This window comes from Mustela nivalis, assembly GCF_964662115.1.
Source record: "Mustela nivalis genome assembly, chromosome: 19".
In the NCBI taxonomy this organism is placed as follows: domain Eukaryota; kingdom Metazoa; phylum Chordata; class Mammalia; order Carnivora; family Mustelidae; genus Mustela; species Mustela nivalis.
This window is the reverse complement of record NC_139038.1, coordinates 35703123-35727409: the sequence shown is the minus strand read 5'-3', so window position 1 is coordinate 35727409 and position 24287 is coordinate 35703123. Positions and strand designations below refer to the sequence as shown.

At 50.4% G+C, this 24287-nt stretch overlaps 1 protein-coding gene and 1 long non-coding RNA gene across 4 annotated transcripts in view; one reads left to right on the top strand and one right to left on the bottom strand.

The window, feature by feature from the left end:
• Positions 1-5619: 5619 nt before the first annotated feature.
• LOC309854273 (uncharacterized protein C16orf96) overlaps positions 5620-24287 on the top strand; it is a 33370-nt gene continuing 14702 nt past the window's right edge. Inside the window, exons 1-7 of one of the 2 annotated variants that reach the window (XM_082713080.1) lie at positions 5620-6208; positions 16404-16508; positions 17885-17965; positions 18128-18214; positions 18322-19633; positions 21552-21637; positions 21967-22077. In XM_082713080.1, the coding sequence (XP_082569206.1) occupies positions 5789-6208; positions 16404-16508; positions 17885-17965; positions 18128-18214; positions 18322-19633; positions 21552-21637; positions 21967-22077 (2202 nt within the window). In that variant the 5' untranslated portion in view covers positions 5620-5788. The remainder of the gene's footprint in view (positions 6209-16403; positions 16509-17884; positions 17966-18127; positions 18215-18321; positions 19634-21551; positions 21638-21966; positions 22078-24287) is intronic. The other variant, XM_082713081.1, reaches the window with a different exon arrangement.
• Positions 16570-23767, bottom strand: LOC309854295. 2 transcript variants are annotated; one of them, XR_014306138.1, is made up of 3 exons: positions 23192-23767; positions 17744-17920; positions 16570-16962 (listed from the first exon to the last, which is right to left on the bottom strand). It is a non-coding gene; the product is annotated as an uncharacterized lncRNA (long non-coding RNA). The 2 variants fall into 2 exon arrangements; XR_014306139.1 differs by lacking the exon at positions 23192-23767 and adding an exon at positions 19630-19708.

Sequence of the window (24287 nt, the reverse complement as noted above, 5' to 3'; positions counted from 1 at the left end):
GCCTGGGTGCCTCAGTGGGTTAAGCCTCTGCCTTCGGCTCAGGTCATGATCTCAGGGTCCTGGGATTGAGCCCCGAATTGGGCTTTCTGCTCAGTAGGGAGCCTGCTTTCCCCTCTCTCTCTGCCTGCTGCTCTGCCTGCTTGTGATCTCTGTCTGTGTCAAATAAATAAATAAATAAATAAAATCTTAAAAAATAATAGCAAAGGGAACTTACATATGAGACTTATCTTGGGACACAACAGAACAAGTATTACACTCACCCACCAGATCTTAAAGCTTAAAAGGGACACCTGGGTGGCTGAGTCACCCAACCCCACCCGCCAACCCCAGAGCCTCCAGTGGGCCAGTACAGGTACGATTTTCTCTTTAAAAAAAATTTTTTTAAATACTAGTCCTGCATTTCAGAACCAGGAACGGCAGTTGCCTTGTTTATTTTTCCCACCTAACCACCAAGGAGACGGAGGTGGGTGGGGCCGGGGAGATCTGATGGGATTGGGACAGGTTGCTGCACCTGGTGAGCTCACCCCCCACCCCCACCTGCCACCCTCGCCCTCCCCCAGTAAGGAGAATGTCCAGACTGCAGGCAGCCAGGAACGGCACACTTTCACCTCCGACTCTGACCCTTCACCCACAGTCCTCCCTGGCACCGGGTTCTTCCTGGAGCTACAGTGGAAAGGGGACTTTCTTCATAGCTTTCCTTCGTAGCTATTTTATGCAACATGAAAAATGGCTTGTCTGGGCAAAGTGGACAAATGGCACATTAGAAAATGGATTTAAGGGGCGCCTGGGTGGCTCAGCGGGTTAAAGCCTCTGCCTTCGGCTCGGGTCATGATCCCAGGGTCCTGGGATCGAGCCCCGCGTCGGGCTCACTGCTCCCCAGGGACCCTGCGTCCTCCTCTCTCTCTGCCTGCTTCTCTGCCTACTTGTGATCTCTGTCTGTCAAATAAATAAATAAAATCTTTTAAAAAAAATGGATTTAATTGTTGACGTCTGTTTATTTGGGAGGGAAAAATACTGTTAATGGTCATTTCCAATCATGTTAATTGGCCTCTGGCTTCTATCAGCCGTGCAAAGAATGTCCAGTGACAAGTTCTCCCTGAAATTGTCTGATTGGGGATTCTGCCATCAGGCCTCGGCTGCTGCTTCCTGGTGACCGAAGGGCAGGGTCACCTCCTGGGGACAGCAGTCCCTCCAGGAAGCAAGGCACAGCCTGTGGAGCCACACTGTGTCCTCTTACACTCAAACGGCCGGGTCTTCGGCTCTTTTGTTTCTATAACAAGTGTTTTATTCCCAGACCTAAAATGACATAATCTTTAAAGTTTACCAGTCCTCTCAAGTCTAACACATTGGCTTTATTTATTTATTTTTTGCATTTTATCACAACTGTTTTGGTTTTGCGGCACCAAACACAGCTTTCCCAGATCTTGCCATTCTATAATGTACAATGAGTGAACTCCCGTGTGTCCATAGGCGCAGATCGGTGGTATGCATGTGTGCGTTGCGTACCCAGTATACAGTGGTGTATACTGTATGTGGCTGGTGTCGTGTGGAACGGGCCACACAGGGTATCCTTGTGGGGTGGGAGAGGGGGCGTTGGGGGCCGACTACCCTCCCGGCCTGATGAAATGAGTGCCCATTGCTCACTCTCATTTTGTCCTGTTTTAGTATGTTTCTAACTCCTATCCCCTCCCTGGAGTGTGGCTGGTCTGGCTGGCAGAAGAACCGGCTGGGTGGGGAGCCTTTCCCAACAATGCTGGCGGTCGGTGGAGGGGGGGTTACATCTGATGAGTGAAGGGGACCCAGGAGCCCCCCCCGGGAGGCTCCGCGACTTTAGGGCGGCCTTGAATTGCTAGGTCTTCCAGCACAATGAGGAGACCCTAGGCATGTCTGGAGGGGTTAAGTTAGAAGGGCTTACTGAACTTGGGTCCATGTTGGGTAATGGGGGAGTGTTGGGGACTGGCGCTGTTGGGAAGCGGACGTGATTCTGCGATGGGGTCTCCTACTCAACCTCATCTAGAAGGCAGGAGGCCTAAAGGAGCGCTAACGCTCTAGCAGGTCAAGAACCAGTGGTCACTCCTATGAGTCTGGACAGGGGGCTGTCTGGTCACGTTTGTGGTGGGAACAACACGCGTGTTTTTATTTGAGTTCAGACACGATTGCAGCTGGTCTTGGTTTGGGTGGGCTTATCATGGGGGCTTGGTGGGCTAGTGTTCCATGAAGTTGTTGGTGTCCGCAGGAGCATATGAAAGGCCTCCCAGCGGCCCCAGGACCCCCAGTGCCAGGCCAGTTTTCAATTCAGGAGATGCTTTTCTCTCCCTCCACATCCTGAGTAGCCAGAGGTATCCACAGCTGGTCCTCAGAAGCTTGGTCTCCAGTATGCAGAGCTTTGCCACGGCCCACTGTTGCCGGTCAGGAGCCTGTTCCAAGAGTGTCCTTGCAACTGGTCGCGGGTTACATCCTCCCTCTGGCCGCCCCCTGTCCTGCAGAGTGATTTGTTCTGGCCTCTCACTTGTGGGTTGCTGCTGCTTACCAGAAACAAGCCTGGCTCCTGGCTCTGGTATTAGGTCTTGAAGACTGGGACCTCGATAGCCAAACCCAGGCTGTGAAAACCTGCCCCAGAGGGCAGCTGGCTTTGCCTAGAGGGCCTGGTGGCTCTTCCTTTTTCTTTTTTTTTTTTTTTAAGGATTTTATTTATTTATTTGACAGAGAGAAATCACAAGTAGATGGAGAGGCAGGCAGAGAGAGAGAGAGAGGGAAGCAGACTCCCTGCTGAGCAGAGCCCGATGCGGGACTCGATCCCAGGACCCTGAGATCATGACCTGAGCCAAAGGCAGTGGCTTAACCCACTGAGCCACCCAGGCACCCCCTTTTTTTTATTTTAAAGATTTTATTTATTTATTTGACAGACAGAGATCACAAGTAGGCAGAGCTGCAGGCGGAGAGGGGGTGGTGGTGGGAGAGCAGGCTCCCTGCTGAGCAGAGAGCCCAATGCTGGGCTTGATCACAGGACCCTGAGATCATGACTTGAGCCGAAGGCAGAGGCCTTAACCCACTGAGCCCCCCAGGTGCCCCATGGCTCTTGATTTTTAAAGCCTAGTCACAAACTGTTCTACTTGACCCATCGTGTTTATGTAGCATTTACAGAGGTGCTGCAAGAAAGACTGTTTAAGCATGAGTCCTCCCCACCCCCGCTGGGTTGGCAACAAGAAATTCGGGGCTTTGTGATCCGCTCATGAATGTGCATTCCCCCTGCTTCTCTGGGATGGCATTTGTGTCGTTTATGACTTCCGCTAGGGTCAGAGACACGTTTGGGATGGGAAAGGTCGTCCGTCCACGTTACCTCTGTGTGGGCACCACAGCTGGCCGATGTGCTTGAAGAGACAGTGGCCCTGGCGACCTGTGCTTGCATCTTCCCCGAGGTTTCTGGGTGTTTTCGGGGAGACGGGATCCACTGGAGGGGTGGTCGGTTTAAACATCTGGGAATCTCCCAGAGGCGTCCTGAATGCCCAGGATAAGTGAGTGCACGGCAGGGGGCTAAGAGCCCAATGCCTGCCGGCCACGGAGCAAGGAACATCCAACAGCCCCGGCTGCTGTAATGACAAAGACGGGCAGTCACAGGGGTGACATCAATGGAGGGAAATCGGAACTCCCATAGCTGGGGGCAGGATGTAAAATACTACAGACACTGTGGAAACCATCTGGCTGTCGCTCAAAGCCTTTAACACAGACTCCGCGTCTGAGCCAGCAGTTCCGCCCCAGCCATCGACACCAAGTCACTGAAGGCTTGTACAACCCTCCGTAGCAGCAGCGTCCCCGAGAGTGAACAGGCAGAATTGGCCCAAATATCCATCCGAGGGTGGACGTGTTAAAAACTGGTCTGTCCACACAACGGAATAGGATCCAACCCTAGGAAGGAATGACCCCTGCTACATTGTACTACAAAGTGTCGACCTGTGCTACAGCGTGGGTGAGCCTGGAAACCATGATGGGGGGAGAAACCAGTTGCAAAAGGCCACACGTAGGATGATTTCATTTATGCAAAACGTCCAGAAGAGGCAAATCTGTACTGACAGAAAGTAGGTTAATGAGTGCCAGGCCCCGGGGGGGCGGGGGATAGGGGAGTGCGTGCTCATGGGTACGGAGTTCCTTGTTAGAGTGATGTGCTGACGTTGACTGCAGTGATGATTACACAACTCTGTGACCTACTACAGTCACAGGATTGTATGCTTTAAATGGGCGGATGGTATGGTGTGGGGAAGATAGCTCAGTAAAGCTGTTACCCCCCCCCCCAAAAAAAAGTATCCAAATGGGATCCAGACTGAGCTGGGGACATCAGTACCGTTTTTCCCAGCAGGAGTGGGTCTCTGTGTGTTTTCTTACCTCTTGAGATGGGCAGATTCCTTTAATGTAATGCAATTTTTTCAAAAAGATCATTTATTTATTTGACAGAGATCACAAGTAGGCAGAGAGGCAGGAAGAGAGTGAGATGGGGGGGAAGCAGGCTCCCTGCTGAGCAGAGAGCCAAATCCGGGGCTCGATCCCAGGACCCTGGGAGCATGACCTGAGCCGAAGGCAGAGGCCTTAACCACTGAGCCCCCCAGGCGCCTCAACATGTATTATTTCTGTGTACACACACACACACACACTCTCTCTCTCTCTCTGCCCCTCCCAGCAGCAACCTCACGTGGAAGGGCTTATTTCCAATTTAGCAGACAGGGAAGCTGAGACTCAGGGGGGTTAAGTCATTTGCGCAGGTCACACCACTGTTGACAAAGAGTCACGCACTCATCTCCATAAACCCAGGGTGGACAGGTGCTCGGCTTTCTGTGAGGGAAGCTGGGGGAGATTGCCCCTTAGCCAGTGACACTCCGGAGCGGGGCTCCTGCCACCCACAGTATATAATCGTCGTGTATCGTGCCCGGAATGGTGAGGTGGGCCCGGAGTTGGGGCCCCAAGGGTTAAGCCAGGGACATTCCCTGCAGACTTCCCTCAGAGACCAGGACAAGCAGGCTGCCGTTTTCTTGTCCAAGAATTGACACAAGAGGGGCCTGACCACATAGGGCCCCAAGTGGTTTCCCAGCTCTGCAGCAGCTGGCTCCCAGCAGTGCTCTCAGGACACTGGGGTGTTCCAGAGCTCTGGCTTTAGGGGGCAGCAGAGCAAGGTTTGGCAAGAGGGTCCTCATCGGTGCCCCCCACCCCACCGTGGGCAGGGCCATGCCTGGTTCAGACCTGTGGAAAGCCAGCTGCCTCTTCCCCTTTTTACCCCCTCCCCGACCCGGGCCAGAAACCCGAACACCTGTGGGGCATTTGCCAGCGGGTCTGGAGATCAGCTTTGCTCCTCAGACTCTTCTCAAAACCCAGGCTCTCCCAACTCCAAGAACTCTCTCCTGTCCCAATTCTAGAGGCTTCCAAGGAGCGAGCTGCCTCTCCATCACCTTCACTGCATGCTTCTTGGAAGGGGTCGTCAGTCTCCCATCGCGGAAGGGCTTGAAATGAAAGGCTGACGTCCGTCTGTTCAAACACCCAGCACCTTCTCCTTGAGTGCCCACCGAGCCCTACTCGGGCTCTCGGAAGCACGAGCACTCGCCCACGTTCTCTGGTGTCCTAGCAACCAGAAGCTCTCATCTGGGCTCCAGCTGGGACAGGGGCCATTTTCTCCCTGACTGCCATGACCCGCCGCCTCCCCGGGCCTCAGGGGACCTGTCCAGACAGCTGGTGGGTTCCCTGAAAGCCAGCGCTTGTCCCCACGGACGCCCAGAAGCCCAGCCCCGCCGAGCCTCCCGGCGGGATGAGCTTCTCACTGACGTTCTCCGAGCTGGTCAACATCGCCGTCCCGCAGTGCGGGGTGGTGAACTTCAAGGCTCTGCACGTCCTGCTTCAGGGCATCCTGGAGCACATCCACATGGCCGAGCTCAGGAAGGTCCTCTCGGGAGATGAGGACTTTCTCCAGTCCTCGCCAGCGGTGTTCATGCCCCGGGAAGCGGACGCCCAGCCCGTCCTCAGCCCCATGAAGAGGCTCAGCAATGTGTTTGACCATGTGGTGAGCCGCATCGACAAGATGGAGAGCCAGCTCGCCGAGCTGCAGGACCTGCCCTCCACTGCCCAGCTGCTGGAGAGAAGCCGCGGCAAGGGCCAGCCTGCCCAGGACCTGTGGCACCTGATCAAGCTCCGGAAGATGGTGGAGGGCAATGAAGAAGCCACGGCAAAGGTAAACCACCTGGCCTCCAGAAGCTTCCTGCCCTCCTTGCTCTCCTCCCAGGCGTCTGTTCCCGTATACCCCTTGTGATGGGCTGTCCCCAGACGCAGGAGCAGGAATGGAGCTTTGGAGTCAGGCAGAGCCAAAGCTCCAAGCTTGTGCCCTTTGTCAAGTGTGGAGGAAAGAAGCTGGACACAAAAGGCCATATCTGGTATGATTCCGTTTGTGTGAAACAGGCAAATCCGTAGAAACAGAAAGTGGACTGGTGGTTTGCCAGGGACCTGGGGAAAGTTGCAGGGGGGGAATGGGGAAGGATAGCCTAGTGGTTATGAGGTCTCCTTTTGCAGTGATGAAAAGAGTTTGGAAACACCTAATTTCTCCCACCCTCTAGTTCCCTAATCTCCTCCTTCCCCTTCACCCTCAAGGATCTGTTTGGCTCCCTCCCCAGGGAATCCCCTAGAAGGCGCACCAAACTCCAGGTGAGCCCCTTTGATCTTCACAGCACCTCTGTAAGATAGGTGCAGTTCCTGTCCCCAGCTTACAGGTGAGGAATTGAAGCACTGAGAGGTCAACCCAGGCGAAGTCACACGGTGTCAGAAAATGGGAAGCTGGTGCAAACCAGGGGCCAAGAGAGTCGGTGAAAGGCATAGGAAGGTGGATTGCTGAGTTGCTATCACTTACCCACTGGGCGGGGGAGGACTGTGGTTTCCTCCTCTCAGGATTGGCTTGGGGTTGATACTAAACCACATCATGTGTGGGAGGCGCTCAGCACAGAGCGCGAGGTGTTCTGGGCATCCAATCAGCGGTCACTGTTAGTATTATCCAGAGACTTGAACTGAGCAGGGAAACCGGGATGCCCGGGACCTCAGCACCGGAGCCCTGAGGGACAGGGAGGGGGTGCAGTCTGGCCAAGGTGGGCTGAGAGGCAGGGCAACACAGACCAAGGTTAAACCAGGTGCCCAGTGAAGGAGCCAGACACACAGGACTGCGTGCTTCTGTTTCCATGAAACATCAAGAACAGGCAAATTGGTAGCGATAGAAAGATTAGCGTCTGCCAGGGGCTTGGCGGTGGGGGGCTATGGGAGTGACTGCTGATGGGGTTTCTCTTCAGGGTCATAAAAATGTCCATAAACTAGATAGTGGTGACAGTTGCCAACCTTGTGAATGTACTAAATGCCACTGAATTCTTCGTGTTAACACACACACACACACACACACACACCCCGGAGATTGGCAAAATCGACCAGAAGAAAAAAGGCATGATCTAACTATACTGTCTACAGGAGACGCATTCTAGATTCAAAGACCAATAAGTTGAAAGTAAAAGGACAGAAGAAAGATATTCTCTGCAGGCAGCAACCGGCAGAGAGCTGGAGTGGCCACATGGCTCGTGTCAGACAAGACAGACTGGAAGACAGGAATCGTTGCTAGAGACAAAGAAGGCAGCATGGGTGGCCCAGTTCAGGTTACAGAGGCCTCGGAGGCTGGAAACGTGGGCACAGTGTCCGAGCATCCTGCCCCCAGCCTGACTTGATGGGTAGAGGCTTCTAGAATGCACAGTACCCAGAGTAACCCAGCCAGCTCGTGAAGGGGGCTGTCAGGTCGGACATGGATGTGTAGCCTTCACAAGACTGTTTGCACACCTAGGGTTAGAGAAGGTGCCGCCCCCAGGCCTGGCTGAGGTTGCTGGGGTTACCGCAATGACCGCCTCCCAGCCCCTCCCCTTCAAGGGGGTTGCCATGGTAGCTGGCTCCGGGATGGTACAAGCTGCTTAGCTGAGTGCACCAACCAGCTGGTCCAACTAGCAGACCCAATGTCATGTCGATGTCCAGGTCACTTCAACTGCCCCTGACCCCCCCCTTCCTTTGGGGTTGGCTGAGTTAGTGTCCTCCGCCGTCCTTTACAAACACCTGTGCAGGTGTGACAGCCCCAAGTGGGGAAAAACTAGTCTGCGAGCCCTAGCACCCATCCCAGACGGGCTTAATGGTGCCCAGAAAACTAGGGCCGGCAACAAGGAGGCTCTTGAAAGAAGGTTTGCAGGGCTCCACAGGTACGGTTAGCACACTGCCAGATCTGGGGCTCCGGCACCGCAACAAGTCCTTACTAAAGGGACTGGGATTGCAGTGTCCCTTGTGCTCACGGATAATTGTCTGGGGTGAAGACCGTTGTGCACTGGGGGATGTAGGATGGCAGGCCTGGCCTGTACCGTCCAGGTGCCAGGAGTGACCCCTGGTGGTGACAACCAAAACTGTCTGCAGTCTTTGCAAACTGCCGGCTGGAGGCCAAGTTGTCCCCATTGAGAGCTGCCAAGGGAGGAAATCTGGGCTCCCCTTGCTCGCAGTATGTGCTTGTCCTTGAAGCCCCCTTGGGAGGCTCCGACCTGGCTTCCAAGACTGTTGGAGCACCAGCCCTACCTGTGTCGCGCTCCCAAAATTACAGATTCCCAGGCCCTGCCCTCACCTCTCAGTGGCTCACAGCCAGTGGCTCCCAGGCCCTGCCCAGAACCGGAGTTTTATTTACTTATTTTTAAAAGATTTCATTTATCTATTTATTTGAGAGAGAGAATGAGACAGCATAAGCAGGGGGAGTGGCAGAGGGAGAGGGAGAAGCAGAAACCCCACTAAGCAGGGAGCCGGAGGAAGGGCTCAATCTTAGGACCCTGGGATCATGACCTGAGCCGAAGGCAGAGGCTTACCCACTGAGCCACCTAGGCGCTCCCACTCCCAACAAAATTAACAGTTCCCAAATAGACTGTGTTGAACTTTTCCCAAGTTTTCCTAAAACAAAAAAAAATTTTTATAGCTTCTTTGAAATGTATTCATGCATATATTCATATGCATACCAGAATATTCATCCTTTTAAAGGATATGGTTCAGAGTGCCTGGCTGACTCAGTCTGGAGAGCGTGTGACTCTTGATCTCAGGGTCATGAGTTCAAGACCCACGTTGGGCATGGAGCCTACTTAAAAATTTAAAAAGTGACAGGGCGCCTGGGTGGCTCAGTGGGTTAAGCCTCTGCCTTTGGCTCAGGTCATGATCCCAGGGTGCTGGGATTGAGCCCTGCATAGGGCTCTCTGCTCAGCAGGGAGCCTGCTTCCTTCTTTCTCTCTGCCTGCCTCTCTGCTCACTTGTGATCTCTGTCTATCAAATAAATAAAATCTTTAAAAAAATTTTTTTTAAAGTGTACAGTTCAGGTATTTTAGCCTATTCACGAAGTTCGGTGAATATTACACTCAATTTTAAGACATTTTCAACAGCTCCCCCAAACCCCTTAACCATTAGCTATCATTCTCCTTCCTGCTCCTCCTTGAGCCCCACTTTTGCACTTACTGTGGTGTCTTCAGGGTTCATCCACACTGTCCCGTGTATCAGTGCTTGATTCTCACCATTGCCAAGTGTATTCCATGGGACGGATAGACTACTTTTGTTCACTAGTTGGCGAACATTTGGCTGTTTGCACCCACAGGCTGTTAGGAGTCGGGGCCCTTATGACCCGTGGGGCTCACAATTTCCTGTGGACATAGCTTTTCATTTCTCCTGGGCATGTACCTCGTGATGGAGTTGCTGGATCATAGGATCACTCTGTGTTTCAGGTTTGAGGAACTGCCAGGCTGTTTTCCAAAGCAGCTGCACCATTTTGTGTTCTCACTCGCAGTGTCTTAGGGCTCCAATTTCTCCACCTCCTCATCAACACTTGTTAGTTTCTGCCTCTTGACTCTAGCCACCCTCGTGGGTAGGAAGTGTACCTTATTGCGGTTTTGATTTGCCTTTCCCTGGTGACTAATTGTGTTGAGCATCTTTTCATGTGGCTAGCAGCCACTCACATCTCTTCTTTGGAGGAATGTCTGTTCAGATTATTAGCCCAGTTGTAATTGGGTTGCCATTCTGTTGTTGAGTTGTAATTCTCCGTATATGGGGCGCCTGGGTGGCTCAGTCGGTTGAGTGTCTGGCTCTTGGATTTGGCTCAGTTCCTGATCTCAGGGTCCTGGAATCGAGCCCTGAGTGGGGCCCCATGCTCAGCGGTGAGTCTGCTTGAGGATTCTTTCTCCCTCTGGCCCTCCCCCTTCTCATACACACGTGCTTACACATGCTCTCTCTCTCTAAAATAAATAAGTCTTTTAAAAAAGTTATTTATATACTCTGGGGCGCCTGGGTGGCTCAGTGGTTAAGCCGCTGCCTTCGGCTCGGGTCGTGGTCTCAGGGTCCTGGGATCGAGTCCCGCATCGGGATCTCTGCTCAGCAGGGAGCCTGCTTCCCTCTCTCTCTCTCTGCCTGCCTCTCCGACTACTTGTGATTTCTCTCTGTCAAATAAATAAATAAAATCTTTTAAAAAAAATGTGTTTAAAAAAGTTATTTATATACTCTGGATATATGATGCCATGTGTGTGATTTGTACATTTTTTAGAGATTGTATTTATTTGTCAAAGAGGGAAGGGGAGAGAGAGAGAGCACAGAAGGGGGAGTGTCAGGCAGAGGGAGAAGCAGGCTCCCTGCAGTGCAAGGAGCCTGTTGCAGGGACTCGATCCCAGGACCCAGGGATCATGACCTGAGCTGAAGGCAGACTCCTAATCACTTGAGCCACCCAGGCTCACTTTATTGACGGTGTCCTTTGATATGCAAAGTTTTAAATTTTGCTGAGATACAACATACACATCTTTCTTTTGTCACATGTTTTTGATGTGGTGTTGGCTTGTGCTTTTGGTGGCATATCTAAGAAACCACTGCCTGACCAAGGTCATGAAGATTTACAACTACATTCTCTCCTCCAGTACAGGAGTAAATGGTTTTTGGTTTATCTGTTAAGTTTAGGTCTAGGAGCCATTTTCACTTAGTTTCTATATATGGTGTGAGGTAGGAGTCCAGCTTCACTCGTGGGGATATCCAGCTGTTCAGTACCATTTGTTGAGGACAGCTCTTTCCCTTTTGATTTGTTTTGGCACTCTTACTGAAAATCAATGGACCATGGATGGGAGTGTTTATATCTGGACTCCCAATTCCCTTCCATTGTTCTTTGTATCTTTCCTTATGTCAATAGCACACTGTCTTGATTCCCTTAGCTTTGCAGAAAGTTTAGAAATTAGGAAGTGTGAGTCTTCCAGCTTTGTTTTTCTTTTTTCAGATTGTTTGGCTAGTCTGAGTCCCTTGTATTAACATACAGATTTTAGGATCAGGCTGTGAATTTCTATGAAAAAGAACACACTGGCGTCTTTATAGGGGTTCAGTTTAATCTGCACATCAGTTTGGGAAGTGATCCCAAGAAACACATAACATAGGGTGCTATTTACATATCAGTCAGATTTATTGGGATATAGTTCATAGACCATACAACTCACCCATTGAAGGAGTGGACAACTCAGTGTTTCTAGTCTGTTCACAGAATTGTACAACCATCACTACAGTCAATTTTAGAATATTTTCACCACTCCCAAAAGAAACCCTTTACCCTTTTTCACCATTCTGTTCACTCATTCCCCATTCCAGCTCACCCCTAGCCCTAAGTAACCACTAATCTGCTTTCTGTCTCTATAGTTTTGTTTATTCTAGATGGTTCATATACATGGAATCATGTAATTTTGTCTTTTGTGTTTGGATTATTATTTTTTTTGAGAGAGAGAGAGAGAGAGAGAGCACACGCACATGAGCAGGACAGGGGAGGGCTGAGGGAAAAGAGGAGGGAAAAGCAGACTCTCCCTGAGCAGGGAGCCTGACTTTGGGCTCCATCCTAAGACCCTGGCCATCATGACCTGAGCCAAAGGCAGACACTAACTAAGCCACCCAGGTGCCCCGTTTGGATTTTACTTAGTATCATATTTGTGAGGTCGTCTTTCTGGAATCAGTACTTCCTTCCTTCTTATGGTTGAATATATCACGTTTTACTTACCCATCTGCCAGTTGATTGACATTTGGATCATTCCCACTTTTGACTATTATGAATAATGCTGCTATAAATATTCATATACAAGGTGGTGAACCCATGTTTTCATTTCTCCTGGATATATACCTAGGAGTAGACTTGCTGGGTCATTTGGTAACTCTGTGGTCAACCTTCTGAGGAATTGCTGCACTGTTTCCTAAAACGCCCATTCCGTTGTGCATTCCCACCATTTCTCCACATCCTCACCAACACTTTACTATCTGGCTTTTGATTCTAACCATCCTTGTGGTTATGAAGTGGTATTTCATTGTGGTTTCTGTTTCCCTGATGATTAATAATGTTGAGCATCTTCTCATGTGCTTATTGTCCATTTGAATATTATCTTTGGAAGAATGCCTGTTCAGATTTTTGCCCACTTTATTTGGGTTTTCTTTCTTTTCTTTTTTTTTTTTTTTAAGATTTTATTTATTTATTTGACACAGAGAGAGAGAGATCACAAGTAGGCAGAGAGTCAGGCAGAGAGAGAGAGAGAAGCAGGCTCCCCACTGAGCAGAGTCTGATGCGGGGCTTGATCCCAGGACACTGAGGGCAGTGGCCCAATCCACTGAGCCACCCAGGCATCCCTATTTGGGTTTTCTTATTTGTTGTTGGATTCAGTTTACTGGCATTTTGATGATTTTTACATGTATATTCTAGGTTTCTTGTGATGTCTTGGTCTGATTTTAGCATCAGGGTAATACTGGCCTCATAGAGTAAGTTTGGAATTCTTCTATTTTTTGGAAAAGGCCGTGAAGAATTAGTATTAATTCTCCATTAAATTTTTGATAGAAGGGGCACTTGGCTGGCTAAGTTGGTAGAACAGGTGACTCTTGATCTTGGGGCTGTAAGTTCGAGCCCCACACTGGATGTGGAGATTACTTAAAAACAAAATTTTAGGGGGCACCTGGGTGGCTCAGTGGGTTAAATCTCTGCCTTTGGCTCTGGTCATGATCTCAGGGTCCTAGGATCGAGCCCCACATCAGGCTCTCTGCTCAGTGGGGATCCTTCTTCCCCCTCTCTCTCTGCCTGCCTCTGCCTACTTGTGATCTCCCTCTCTGTCAAATAAATAAATAAAATCTTAAAACAAAAAAATTTAAGGACACCTGGGTGGCTCAGTTGGTTAAGTGTCTGCCTTCAGCTCAGGTCATAATCCCAGAGTCCTGGGATTGGGCCCCACATCAAACTTCTTGCTCAGCAATAAGCCTGCTTCTCCCTCTGCCTGATGCTCCCCCTGCTTGTACTTTTTCTCTTTTTCATGTGCTCTCTCTCTGGTAAATAAATACATAAAATCTTTAAAAAATATAATTAAAATAAAAATAAATAGGGGCGCCTGGGTGGCTCAGTGGGTTAGGCCACTGCCTTCGGCTCAGGTCATGATCTCAGGGTCCTGGGATCGAGTCCTGCATCGGGCTCTCTGCTCAGCAGGGAGCCTGCTTCCTCCTCTCTCTCTGCCTGCCTCTCTGCCTACTTGTGATCTCTCTCTGTCAAATAAATAAATAAAATCTTTAAAAATAAATAAATAAATAAATAAATAAATATGTGATAGAAATCATTGGACCTGGGACTCTCTTTGTGGTATTTATTATTATTATTATTATTATTATTATTATTATTACTGTTTCAGTGTCTTCACTTGACTTAGGTCTATTCAGGTTTTCTATTTCTTCTTGAGTCAGTTTTGGTGGCTTATGTCTTTCTAGGAATTTGTCCATTTCATCCAATTTAACTAATTTGTTGGCCCACGGTTGTTCATAGCATTCCTTAATAAGTGGTTTTATTTTTGTAGGATCAGTAGTAATATTCTCTCCTGTATTTCTGATTCTTCTCTTTTTTTTTCTTGGTCAGTCTCACTAAATATCTGCTAACTTGGTTGATGTTTTCAAAGAACCAGCTTGTAGTTTCATTGATTTCCTCTCTTATTTTTCTGTTCTCTATTTCATTAGTTTCCATTTTACTCTTTATTGCTTTTGTTTTTCTACATACTTCAGGTTTAATTTGGTCTGCTTTTTCTCAATATCTTAAGGTTAGCTTTACCTGCATCCTATAAGTTCTGGTATGTTATGTTTCCATTCTAATTCATCTCAAAGTGTTGTTTGTTTGTTTGTTTGTTTAATTTTGTTGATGATCTCTTCTTTGACCCATTGGTTATTTAAGAGAGTGCTATTTAATTTCCATTTACTTGTGAATTTCCAATAGTTTCCTCTGTCACTGATTTTTTCTTTAAATCCTTTGTGGTCAGAGTACACATTTTGCATGATTTCAGTCCTTTTAAAATGTATTGGGGGGCGCCTGGGTGGCTCAGTGGGTTAGGCCGCTGCCTTCGGCTCGGGTCATGATCTCGGAGTCCTGGGATCAAGTCCCGCGTCGGGCTCTCTGCTCGACGGAGAGCCTGCTTCCCTCTCTCTCTCTCTGCCTGCCTCTCCATCTGCTTGTGATTTCTCTCTGTCAAATAAATAAATAAAATCTTAAAAAAAAATGTATTGGGACTTGTTTTAATGACCAGCATACTGTCTGTCCTATAGAATGTTTTCTGTATGCTTGAGGAGAATGTGTGTCTTGCCATTGTTGAATGGAGTGTTCTATAGGTGTCTGTTATGTCTACTCGGTTTATCATGTTGTGCAAATCTAAGGGTACCTGGGTGGCTCAGCCAATTAAGTGTCTGACTTTGGCTCAGGTCATGATCTTGGGGCCCTGGGATTGGGCCCTGCTTTGGGCTCTGTGATCAGTGGGGAGTCTGCTTCTGCCTCTCCCTCTGCTCCTCTCCCTGCTCATTACATTCTCTCTTTCAAATAAATAAAATCTTTAAAAACAAAAAAACAACTGTTGTGCAAATCTATTTCCTTGTTGCTCTTCTATCTAGTTGTTTTATTCATTATTGAAAGTGGGGTATTGAAGTCTCCAACTATTCTTGCTGAATTGCCTATTTCTTCTTTCAGCTACGTCCATTTTTGCTTCATATATTTTGGGGCTACATTGTTAGGTATATATATTTTTGTAATTATTATATCTTCCTGATGCCTTGACCATCTTATCTTTATAAGTGTCCCCGTGTATCTCCTAGCTACAATTTTTGCCTTAGAGTCTATTTTATCCAATATTAGTATAGCCATGCCAGTTCATTGTTTTTAAGGATTTATTTATTTATTTGAGAGAGAAAGAGTGTGACAGAGAGAGCCTGAGCAGAAACAGTGAGGGAGAGAGAAGCAGAAGCAGACTCCCCGCTGAACAGGGAGTCCCACTTGGGACCTGGGATGATGACCTGAGCCAAAGGCAGATGCTTAACCCACTGAGCCATCCAGGCACCCCTCTAGTTCTCTTTTGATTACTGCTTGCATGGTATATTTTTTAATGGCTCTTTGTTTTTGACCTATTCGTATCTTTGACCATACATTGTGTCTTTTGTAGACAGCATGAGGTTAGATTGTGTTTTCTTATCCATTTTGCCAATGTCTGCCTTTTAACTCAGAGTTTAATCCATTTACATTAATTAATTACTGGTAAGAAGGACTTTTGCTATCTTGCTGTTTGTTATTTTTGTTAGCTGAATGCCTAAACTATGCACTGGGCCCTTCATATACATTATCACATTTTTTTTTCATTATCACATTTTTAAAAGATTTTATTTTTTCGGGAGAGAGAGCACAAGCCCAGGGAGCAGCAGGCAGAGGGAGAAGAGGCTTCCTGCTGAGCAAGGAGCCCAGCACAGGATTCAAGCCCAGCACCCTGGGATCATGACCCAAGCCAAAAGCAGATGCTTAACCGACTGAGCCACCTAGATGCCCCTCATCATGACATTTTTAAGACTCATTTTATGATTATGGAATCTAAAACCTGGGAAGACGCATTTATGATCCCAGTCGAGGGGGGAGCTGAGCCAGGAGCCCTCAGCTCCATGAGTGGCTTCCTCACTGGTCCTCTGGCCTCCACCCTTCCCCTCCCAGGGCCAATCTACTCATGCAGCCAGAGAGACCCTTTAGAAGTGTAACTCTGATCATAATTCCCTTGCTGATGTTCCAGTGACTCCCACTGAAAGTCCTGACATGTGTCTTAATGAGACTCCTGGTTAGTGAATGTGTTCAAATGCAGAGTTGTCTCCGCCCCACCCAGGTCACCTGAGAGCTGAGCGCTGTTGACTCCGGTGTTTGCTGGCCTCTGAACATGTTCCAGCCCAGGCCTTGGTAGAGCCAAGAGGACTTCTTGGATCATGGCCAACAACAGACAGCTCCTGGACTTGACATACTTTTTCCCCCAGCCACACCCAACTTCACATTTTCTCTTCTTCTTTCCCTTTAGTCCATGAAGACTCTGCAGGATTTGCTTACTGACATTTGTGCACTCAAGGGCACCACTGAAACTCTCAGAGAGGATCTGGACAGACTGAAGGACATGGTTGACAAGGTAGACCCTCTCCAGCATCCTCTGTGCTGGCCATGCTGCTTGGACCTCAGGTGGTTGGCATGATAGTACACATCTAGGGTGCCTGTTTTTTGTCAAAGAACACAGCTATGAGAGCAGGAGAAGGGGTTTGACAAGGCCCAGCCAGTTGGCCCATCCCACTAAACTCTCCATGGCTTCCACCCTTCTGTGTTAGGACATCATTTGTAGATAACAGAAACCTGGTTCATTCTGGCTCAGGCAGAGAGAATTTAGTGTCTCGTTTTCTAAAAAGTCCACGGTTACCTTCAGGTACCACCAGACCTAGGTGCTCCATCAACATCTCTCTGTCAGTGATGTTTTCCTGTGGGTTGTTGGCTTCATTCTCAGGCAGGTATTCCCGAAGACTCCAGGCTGGCCATCCACCAACATAGCAGAAAGAGAACAGCTTTTCCTATTCTATAAAGCTCCATTCACCCTGAAAAGTAGAATAAACCTAGCATAGGCATACAGTCTATCTCCCTTGGGAGTCACAAGGACATCAGCTCAGGTATATACTCACTCCTTACCATGATGTAGAAGGACACAGAGTCCCTAAAGCATGAGTCATTGGTGAGTCAGAGCTGGGCTCTGACAGGCTGGAATTGCAGCTAAAATTTTCAACTTGCCCCCAGATAGCATGGTTTAATGTATTAGCCCCAATTCACAGGTCAGTATACACATTTGATTGTCATGGCAACTGTGAGAACTTGGTCTGGGTTGCTTCCTCTGAGAAGAAAGGGCATCACAAAACACTAAAAAAAACCCCACACAAAACAAACAAAAAAACACAAACAAACCAAACACTAAAATGGTTCCTTCAACAAATCTGTTGGAGGGAAAAATACCTCCTCAGCCTACCTCTTGGAGATTCTTTTTTTTTTTTTTTAAAGATTTTATTTGTTTATTTGACAGACAGAGATCACAAGTAGGCAGAGAGGCAGGCAGAGAGAGAGAGAGGAGGAAGCAGGCTCCCCGCTGAGCAGAGAGCCTGATGTGGGACTCGATCCCGGGACCCCGAGATCATGACCCGAGCCGAAGGCAGAGGCTTAACCCACTGAGCCACCCAGGCACCCCTGGAGATTCTTAATGTACATTTTTTTGCCCACTAAAGGCTCTGAGAAGTCCTGCAGTGTAGAAGCCCACTGAATATTTTTTAAGGCCAGCATTTTCCAAACTTACTTCCCCAGGAAACCCTCTTCCACCCCCTTCTCACTCACTAGGAAACACTTGCTTTGGAATCTGTTCTTCCTTCTCCAACTCAGTCACCTGAAGCTTAGTCCTTGTCTTTGAGCTGTGGGGGAAGCAGGGCCAGGCCCAGAACCTCCACCCCTGGCCCATGGACTTGGCTTATTTGACAGATGCAGCCAGAAGTAATGGATTCTTTGCTTGAAGATCTGAAAGGACAGAACAGGAGGATGAGTGCGCTACAGCGGGAAGTGGTGAGAGCCTCCACTTCCCTTCCCAGTCCCCTGACCTCTAGCCCCAGGGTGCTGGGGACAGGGAAGAATAAGGAAGAGGACACAATCTAGAAGGCACATGTGGACAGAGGAGCCACCCGAGGGCATCACCCCTCATTCTCAACCTCCCCTTCTGCCCCCCAGGTTGCTCTCCAGAGCAAAATCCTCACCATCCCCAAAGCCGATGACGTGGTACTCTGGAGCAGCCTCCATGAGGCCATGTTTGGCCCCGTGAGTGAATGAGGAGAGGGGGGGCTGCAGTGGAGGGTCTGGGAAGGCAGGGTGACCGCTGAGCTGGCCTGGAGCAGCCCTGGCTAGCCTCTCCCCCTCTCCTGCAGGGAACTTCTATAGGACAAGCTGGTCCAACACAGATTGAGGATTCAGACCTGTGGCAGTTGGTGGGGCAGCTCCCAGAGACAGGTCATCTTAAGACCGAGCACCTTGAAGCTGTCGGTCCTGTCCAGATCTCAGAGGCTATCCAGAGCCCCATGTTACTGGAGACCGGCTGGCATTATGAGACCCCAGGGCAGCTACAGGAGGAGGAATCTGCCCAAGATGTTCTGCTCGCCGAGGCCCAGGGGCTAGGGCAGCCTCTGGGGCTTGAGCCCGGGGCTGTGCCCACACTGGGACCACAGCCCGAGGCCATGTCTGCTCCAGGGCCTGTGCTGGCGCCTGGTCTGACACCTGGGTTCCCACTCCTACCTTGGTCTCCATTCATAGCTGGCCCTGGTCCTGGCCCTTGGCCTGCCCTCAGACCTGGGACTGGCCCTGGACTTGGGGTTGCCCCCGAGCCTGGGACTACCCCCAGGGTTGCACCCGTCCCAGGGCTTCAGCCCCCACCACGAGAACGCTGGCCTCCTCCCAGAGGCTTGTCCAGGGCTAACACGTGGCCCTTCTGGGGCTCAGACTTCTTGCAGTCCGCAGAGTCCCAGGTCTTCAGTGCCCCACCACCAGCCAGGGAGTTTGGCTCAGCATGGCCCCCTCCGCTGAGATCACAGTCTACACAATTAGACATGCAACTGCTCCCAGCAGTCTCAGAAGCTGAGGAAGACTATGTACCTGAGGATGTGCCAGCCCCTCAGGCCAGGGCCCCCAGGGCTGGGCCCCCCAGGGCTGGGGCCCCCAGGGCTGGGGCCCCTAAAGAAGCGCCCAACAAGGCACCCAGCAAAGCTCCCCGGTCTGCCCTTCAGCACCTGAGGACCACCGCGGCCCTCGCGGCTGCTGCCGCATCCTCCTACGCAGCTGCTGCCACCTCAGCAGCCCGGAGAGCCGAGGTTGTCGCCAAGGCTGTCAGGGATGCCCCTGCCACCAAATTGGCCACCATAGCAACGGCCATGGCCGCATCTGGTCCCTTAGGGACCTTCGCAGACATCCTGGGTGCGGGCTCTTCCCGTGGGGCCTCGGCTTTAACAGAGGACACAGAGGTGGAAGACGACCTCTCTTCCGTGTACACTGTGGCCAGCCTCCCTCCTGAAAGGACCCTGTCCCAGGTCATGCTGGCCGCCCAAAAGGCCGTGACCCCTGAAGACAAGAAGACGGCCGTCAGGTACTCCATGGGCTGTATAGCCCAGATACCCGTTAGACATGACTCCCTGAAGGAGGAGTTTGCCCAACTGTCATCCACTCTTCAACAGCGCTTGAATTACCTAGGTAGGTCCGGTCTGCTCCAGGCCCTCCCTCCCTGCAGACTTCCAGAAGTCTCTCGCTTTGTTTCACTCCCCCAATGAAAGCCATTAGCCATTCATTCCTTTGGCTTCAGCATTTGCCTCTTACTAGTCTCTCCTTTCACCATGAATGTACCATGAGGTCTTCTCACATTGGAGAGGGGGTGGTTAGGGTCTAGCGCTGGCCCTGAAGAAGGAAAATCGCACATCACGATGACTCTAGAAAACTCCCTTCCCACAGCCTGTACAGCGCAGCCTAACATGTTTCGATAAGTCTGGATCTGGCCAATGACCCACTGAACAGACCCCAGATGATGTGGTCCGAGTGGGGTTAGGAGCTTCTGCTGGGCAAACAGATGTGCCCTTAAAGACCACGGAGGCTCTCGGGGTGGCAGTAGAAACAGTAGATTTATGCTCCCGTTTCATGCCCGTGATGGGCAAAGTGCTTGCTGAGGGGAGTGGAAGCCAGAATAGCTTTGTCCAGTCATTTTCAACCTTGTGCCTCCTCCCTCCCCCATCAGCATGGGGTGGGGGGACCGGGCGGGCTACACCCCTCCCCTGGAGTGTGTGACTTGGTTGGTCGGGCAGAGCCCAAGAATTGCATTTCTCACTCATTCCAGTAGTTGCTGCTGCTGCTGCTGCTGGCCCAGGGGACCCACTACGAAGCCATTGCTATTTGAATCATTGTCTTTTTTTTTTTTTTTTTTGCACCTTGCCAAGCGCCATAGTTGAATTAAGTCAAATCTGTAGGTGGCATTACCCCTAACTGGCGGTGCCATCCACAGATCTTGAAAAGAAGACATTGCTCTTCAACCAGCTAAACTAGGTCGCTCTCAGTGAGTACTGGTGTGCAGCTGAGAATATGGTAGTAGAAGATTGAAATTTAGAAGGTAAAGCCATAGGAGCCCAAATTCTCCCTCTGACCAGCTGCCATTGTGGTTCAGAAGACTCAAGATCGTTGGTAAACATATTTTGGCTTGGATTTCTCCTGCCTTCCTAGGTGTAGCCATTACCTTTTAACCTTTTCTGGAACTTTATATACGGTACTTTTTTTTTTAAGTCCCCTCTTTCTTTGTTAAATCATCCTTTCTATCTCACGATGAGATAATGCACATCATATATTCTCATAAATAAGGTGTTTTGTAGTTCTGCTCAGGACCTTGTTTTTGAATCAGTGTCCATTCCCAACACAGGGTTCAAACTCACAATCCTGAGATCAAGAATCATATACTTCACCACCTGAGCCAGCCAGGCACTCCAGCTCAGGCCCACGACATGGGGCGAGGCCCAGCATAGACGTGCTCTGAGTGTGAAACACACGTCAGATACGGAAAGCTTGGGATGAAAACAAGAACATAAACTATCTCACTTTTTTTTTAACCCCATATTGAAAGGGAACTATTTTGAATATATTGGGTTAAAGAAAATATCAAAATTATTTTCGCCTACTCCTTTTTAAATTTTTTTCAAAGATTTATTTATTTTAGAGAGAGAAAGAGAGAGAGAGAGAGAGAGAGAGAAAGCGCGTGTGCACACAAGTTGGGGGAGGGGCAGAGGGAGAGGGAGAGGAAGAGAGAAACTCAGACCTCTGGCTGAGCACAGGGCTCGACGCGGGGCTCAATCTCACGATCCTGAGATCATGACCTAAGCCAAAATCAAGAGTCAGGTGCTTAACTGACAGAGGCAGCCAGGCACCCCTCCTTTTTTTTTTTTTTTTTTTTTAATTTGTTTAAGGAATGTGGCTACTTGAAAACTTTGAATGACCGCAGAGACCCCCAGGCTCACAATCTCTTGATTTTGGACAACGCTACCTCCGACAACTCCTTTGAGAAGCAGGTGGAACTCTAGATGAAGCCTCTTTCCCCATCCTTGCCCCTGACAGCCACCCCCTCCTTCCCTTTCAGCTAATTTGGGAGCCTCTGCCAAGCTTGGGTCGACAGTGGACGTGCTGCAGGAAAAGATCGGGAGCCTCCAGAGATCCAGGATGAAGGTGTGTGTGCCCCAGGCCGAAAGAGCTTCCGGGATGGCACGGCAGCTTGGGGCAAGGCTGACGGCAGAGTCCCTGAGCCAGGACAGCAGTTGGTTTGTCCTGTAGCTGAAAGGCACCCTGGGAGAGTAGGTGGGACCAAAGAGGGAGACCTGATGCATGCAGAGGTCCCAGTGGGTTGTGCCTGGGTAGCTCCCCTGGCAGGGGTTTTAGGGGAACACCGAGGTGGCAGGTCCAAGTGACACACTGGCCTGGTACACTGTCGATGCCCCTCCCCAGCCATGGTGACCTTAGGGGCAGAGGCCCTTTGTGTCCATGTCTCCCCCTCTTAGGAAGAGGAACTCGAAAGAATTTGGGGCCACCAGATAGAGAAGATAAAACATCACCACATCGTGCTGGACAGGGCAGTGGAGAAACTCCAGATTCGCTTGGATGACTTAAAGGTCTGGAGGTTCGGGTGGGCAGCTGCGGGGGAGTCCTCTGGATGTTTGGACATTCGGACCCTCCCCGAAGGTTTCACCGACCCACTGAAGGTGGGGACACCAGGGACTGGGCACTGGCATTTTACTCTGTGAATTACACTTCAGCGGAAAGAAACACATTCCACCACGCCCACCTCCATCTCCACCTATAAACCAGAGAGCCCAAGCAATGTCTGTGTTACAGACTTCTGGGTCACCCGCCCCCAGAAGGGTGCCTGGCGTGGAGCAAATGCTCAAAATGTGCTGAAAGAATCAGGGAATGAATAAGAGGATTTCTTGCATCAACTGTTAGGCTTGTAATGTTTCCCCTATCCCAGGTCGTTTGAGAATTCTCAGCACAGGGACAAAGAGTGGGGGAGGGGCATGGTATCTTTCTGGAATGGCAGATTTGCCAACACCACAATTTCGTGGACAGACACAGAGCACCTTGCTGGGGCTCACGTGGTCCAACACCCCCTCCCCTGGGCCTGGAGGGTTTGATTCAGCTGGCCTGACATCCCTGGCCTGATGGTCCTCAGGACCAGTCCATTCTGAGCCTTGTCTCAGAGGTGTCCCCTACCTTTGGAGGAGGACTCTGAGTCATTCACAGCAGGAGGAGATGACCTTCCCTCAGAGAGTAAGACATGAAAGCCCACACAGAACCACTGGAGATGGTTTCCATGGGGGCTTCTGATTCCAAGTCAGAGGCTATTGGTGGGATGCATTAGGATGTAGGAGGCACAAGAAGAAGGCCTGTCTCCCCCTCCCAAGACCATGATGCATAGGAATCAGGCTGGGACACATGCAGGGCGACTTGGAGGGGAAAGAACTCCTGAAGGGGGAGCCCCTTCCTAGCCTGAGCAAGGGTACCGGGTATGGGCAGAGGGGCTGCTGGCTTGGTGAATGCCGAGACTGGGAACTCCCTGTCTCCTGGCAGCTCCAGGCCCTCACTGCCACCGCCCTGCAGAGAAGCTGGGCTGCTTTTCCCGTCCTTTCGGGGGCCCTCCCAGTGGAGACCAGAGCCAGTGCCTGGGGCACGTGTCGGGTGTGCCCAGCACTCTGTCCCCGTCCTACGCCGCAGCAGGGACCAGCTCACCGTCTGCCTCCAAGTAGCTGTCGCTTGTTGAGGGGAACTGCAGAGGACGAGGCCCGACCAAACCATACCAGACAGAACAAGTCAGCCTTTGTGCTTCCCGCCACTGTGCCAACAGGAATCCGTTGCTTCTCAAAGTTAACCCTGGAAGGACCTGGAGCAGGGTTCCGTATACAACACACACTTCGTTAAATATTCCCTAAATGAATATAGGCCATACGAAATCAGCAGCCCTGAGGAGCCTGTCCTGGAGAAACGAGGGAGGCCAGAGAAATGCTGCGGTTCTCTTGCAACATCTGGAGCTGTGAAGAAACATGGCGGCCGCTGCTTTCCCTGGATGCCTGCAAGAAACGTCGGGAACAGAGCAGGTGGCACGAGAAACCCTCTTATTCATTCATCGAGTCATTCAGCCTGTGCTACACGCCTCCACTTTGCACCAGGCACCCGGCTGACGGCTGGCAGCAAGACAGTCACCACCCAGGCCCTTCGGGGTGGCGGGGGTGGGACAGTGGTGTATTTGTTTATTTTTAACCAGAGTGTAATTTATACACCGTAAAATGCCCAAGTCGTAAGTCTCAGGGCTGGGTCCACCTCTGCCTGTTTGTGTAGCCATGCCCTCAGCATCCAGTCAAAATGGAAATGTTTCCGTCCTTGGTGTGCTTCTCTCAGAGAGTTTCCCACCGAGCACCCAGGCAGAAAATCAGTGCGGGCACAACTCTTTCTTACGGACCTTACGGAAAACATGATTTGCGTTTTGCACTGGGACAAGGGTCTTCCCCTAAGCCCGAGGCTGCATTCCAAGACCCCTCCTGGAGCAAGCAGCGATCTTTGGAGTTTGGGCTTGGTGCAGGAGGGCGCGGATAAGGCAGCCAGTGGCTACAAAGTGCTGACTCTGCCATAATTAGCCAGAAGATGCCACTTCTTGTCTCTCCAGGCTCTGGGAGAGGCGTGGGATCAGTGCCCCAGGAAAGAGCAGGAAACAGATCCAGGCACTTCTAGAAGCCAGCCAGGCTCACGTGGCTGGGAGGCGGCCTGCTGTTGGGGTTCAGGACACTGGCTGTGGTTTAGATAGGCCTGGCTTTGTGCTGCCACTGTCAGT